General features: G+C 37.6%; 1 protein-coding gene across 2 annotated transcripts; it reads left to right on the top strand.

The window, feature by feature from the left end:
• The first annotated feature begins 357 nt into the window (after positions 1-357).
• Positions 358-1354, top strand: LOC113319281. Of its 2 annotated transcripts, none has more exons than XM_026567552.1 (2): positions 358-618; positions 877-1354. In XM_026567552.1, the coding sequence occupies exons 1-2, from the start codon at positions 426-428 to the stop codon at positions 1173-1175; spliced, it is 492 nt and encodes a 163-aa protein (XP_026423337.1). In that variant the 5' UTR covers positions 358-425; the 3' UTR covers positions 1176-1354. The 2 variants fall into 2 exon arrangements, 1 of the variants encoding a protein (XP_026423337.1); XR_003345288.1 differs by having other exon boundaries at positions 359-618; positions 890-1354.
• Positions 1355-2565: the final 1211 nt, after the last annotated feature.

Below are 2565 nucleotides of genomic sequence, written 5' to 3' on the forward strand. Positions count from 1 at the left end.
ACTCAAAAGATTTGATTAAGCGGTCTCTGTTGGAACTAATGTCGAATCTAAGTTATCTGATTAATGAGTCTGAGAGCTCCCTGTAATTACTGGTAATTACATCTTTCCGCTTAATTGAATTTTTGACCAAGCTAAAAAAAAGTTATCTGATTTCCATCAACAATCAATGCACTATTTTTAACACCTACAACCTTTTGTTTGGTTCACTTCACTCAAATTCTAAGCTATCTAAATTCTCAATTTTTATGGACAAAATATGGTTTGAAATTTTCTTTCAAAGGGAAATTATCTTTTATTAGCCGTTAACTAATCTAAGAAAAAAGCATGCATTTGACACTTACAAATCAAAATCAAAATCATCAAATTCATTGCCTTTCGATCGAGCCTATAATAATATATGAGAGAGAGAGAGAGATAAGAGAGAGATGGCATCGAGCACGAACAGATTCGGCCTCGTACTGTTGATCTTGGTTGCATCGACGACCTTCTTTCCGGGCAAAGCTCAGGCAGATTATTGGAGTTGCATGTATAACTGTCATGCAGGTTATTTACTTTGCTGCCAGTATTGTTTCTCGGAGTCCATTGGCATGAAGGGCCATCCCAAGTCAGATGAAATGAGTACTGAATAACTTTATTTTTTCTTCTTCTTAACATTTAATTCAGTGTTGTAGAAAGTTCCCCCTCAACCCACCGTCTATGTGCAGGGTGGGTTTTGGGAATGTGTCTAATCCACCTCAAGGGGGAGGGCAGACCGCAAAACTGAACACACGGTCAATCAAGCATTTCGTTTTTTTTATATGCTTCAAATTTATTTATTTTTTGCTTTTCAATGTTGGATCTTTCAATACGTTCACTCCGTTAATCAAATGATCACAGAATTTTCTTGTAGGTGGAGTAAACAGCGTGGCACCTTCGAAACACTACGCACCACCACCATTGGTGCCAGGTGGGGAGAAGCATCCGTAACATTCACATCCGAAACATTACAAAAGCTGGAAGCATCGAATCGAAACACTTCAAACATGCTCACCATTAAAAGCACAGAAACGATGGTCTCTCTTATATCTGGTGTTCTCTCTCTCTTCTATCTTGTGTCTCCATTATTCACGCAATCTAAATACCCAATTGGTTATGGTTGTAACGTACGTGCACTGAAATATCGAGGTCAATCTTAACAACACTGGTTTTCTATTGTTAAAAACGTAACGAAACAGACCATCTAGCTTAAAATGACCTTGGGTTGATTGATCTTAACACCATTTGTTAAATCAGTAATACTACATTTTGTGCCCGTGCTACGCACTGGGCGGACCGGAAAACCATCCATCATCATTTATTTATTTTTCATTTGGTATCTTGTGATTTGGTGTGGCTCGGCTTTACCTTGTCCAATCCCCATATATGCTTGGCTTCGCCTCGTCCCGTCCTGTTTCGTGCTTAGGAATTCTAATCTGGTGTGGCTCGAATTCGCCTCGCCCCGCCGCTTACCATTTTTACTTGGTATGGCTCGGTTTCGTCTCCCACCCAAATTGAGCTAAGCATAAGCTATGTCTATTATGAATCTAGTGGTCATGCAATACAATCTTTCTAGCCGAATTCTAAACATTCATTGAGAACTTATTCTCGGGGAAATCCATAATTAGATTTTTCATACAATGTTACCCCTGGAATACTTAACCAAAATATAAGGGAAATTGTAGTATCGGTATAAAATCCAACTTTACAATCTTTTAAAGAAAAAATTGTTTGAGAACTTAGGAATTGAACATTTCAAAATTCAATTTATATTTCACATGTCCAATTAACTTAAAGGGATGTTGAGTATGAGGATCCAAAGACACTATCATAGTGCTAATATTACACATTTTTAACTCTAAAACAACAAATATCAGCAAGCATTCCTCTTACAGAATGGAACTGGCACTTCTTCTCAACCATCCAGCTCTAGGAGAGTTTCAACTGTGGAGCTAGAACAGTGGAGAAGTCAATCTACACCACTCAAGAGAATCAAAACAGCCGCCCATCATCAACAAGGACAATCAGAATTGGACTGTGGCATTCACAATAGCAGCAGCTCCATCAACGCCAACAATAGACCATGAACTGTCATCATCCAGCTCTGTTCTAGTTCACTTCACCACCACATCATCTGAAACACACTCAGTATAAAATTGAAGATATATCTTGGGGCCGGGGGAGCCTTCTTTTTTGGCTTTATTTATCTTGATCTTGCATTTCAGTCTTTGTTTGTTATTTCTGCAACTTTAGTTTTTACTCCTTTATGTAACTCGCATTTTGCATCTTAAGCATTCTAGATATAAATACATCCAGGTTTCATCCTTGTCTTAGTTTTTCTATGAATTATCTTATCTGTTAAGTGTAATCTCTCTGGTTTCAGAGTGCTTTTGTTATAGCCGTGTTCAATTTAGTTCCTCTTAGTGTATGTTTTATTCAGACCTGGTTTTAAAAATCTTAAAATCCTAGTATTTACATTTTAGCTTCATATCCTCTGTGTCTGTCTTCTGTGTTTCTTTAGTAGCCATAAGATACTTAGTACACATCAGT

Source organism: Papaver somniferum, chromosome 10, assembly GCF_003573695.1.
Source record: "Papaver somniferum cultivar HN1 chromosome 10, ASM357369v1, whole genome shotgun sequence".
Taxonomy (NCBI): Eukaryota; Viridiplantae; Streptophyta; class Magnoliopsida; order Ranunculales; family Papaveraceae; genus Papaver; species Papaver somniferum.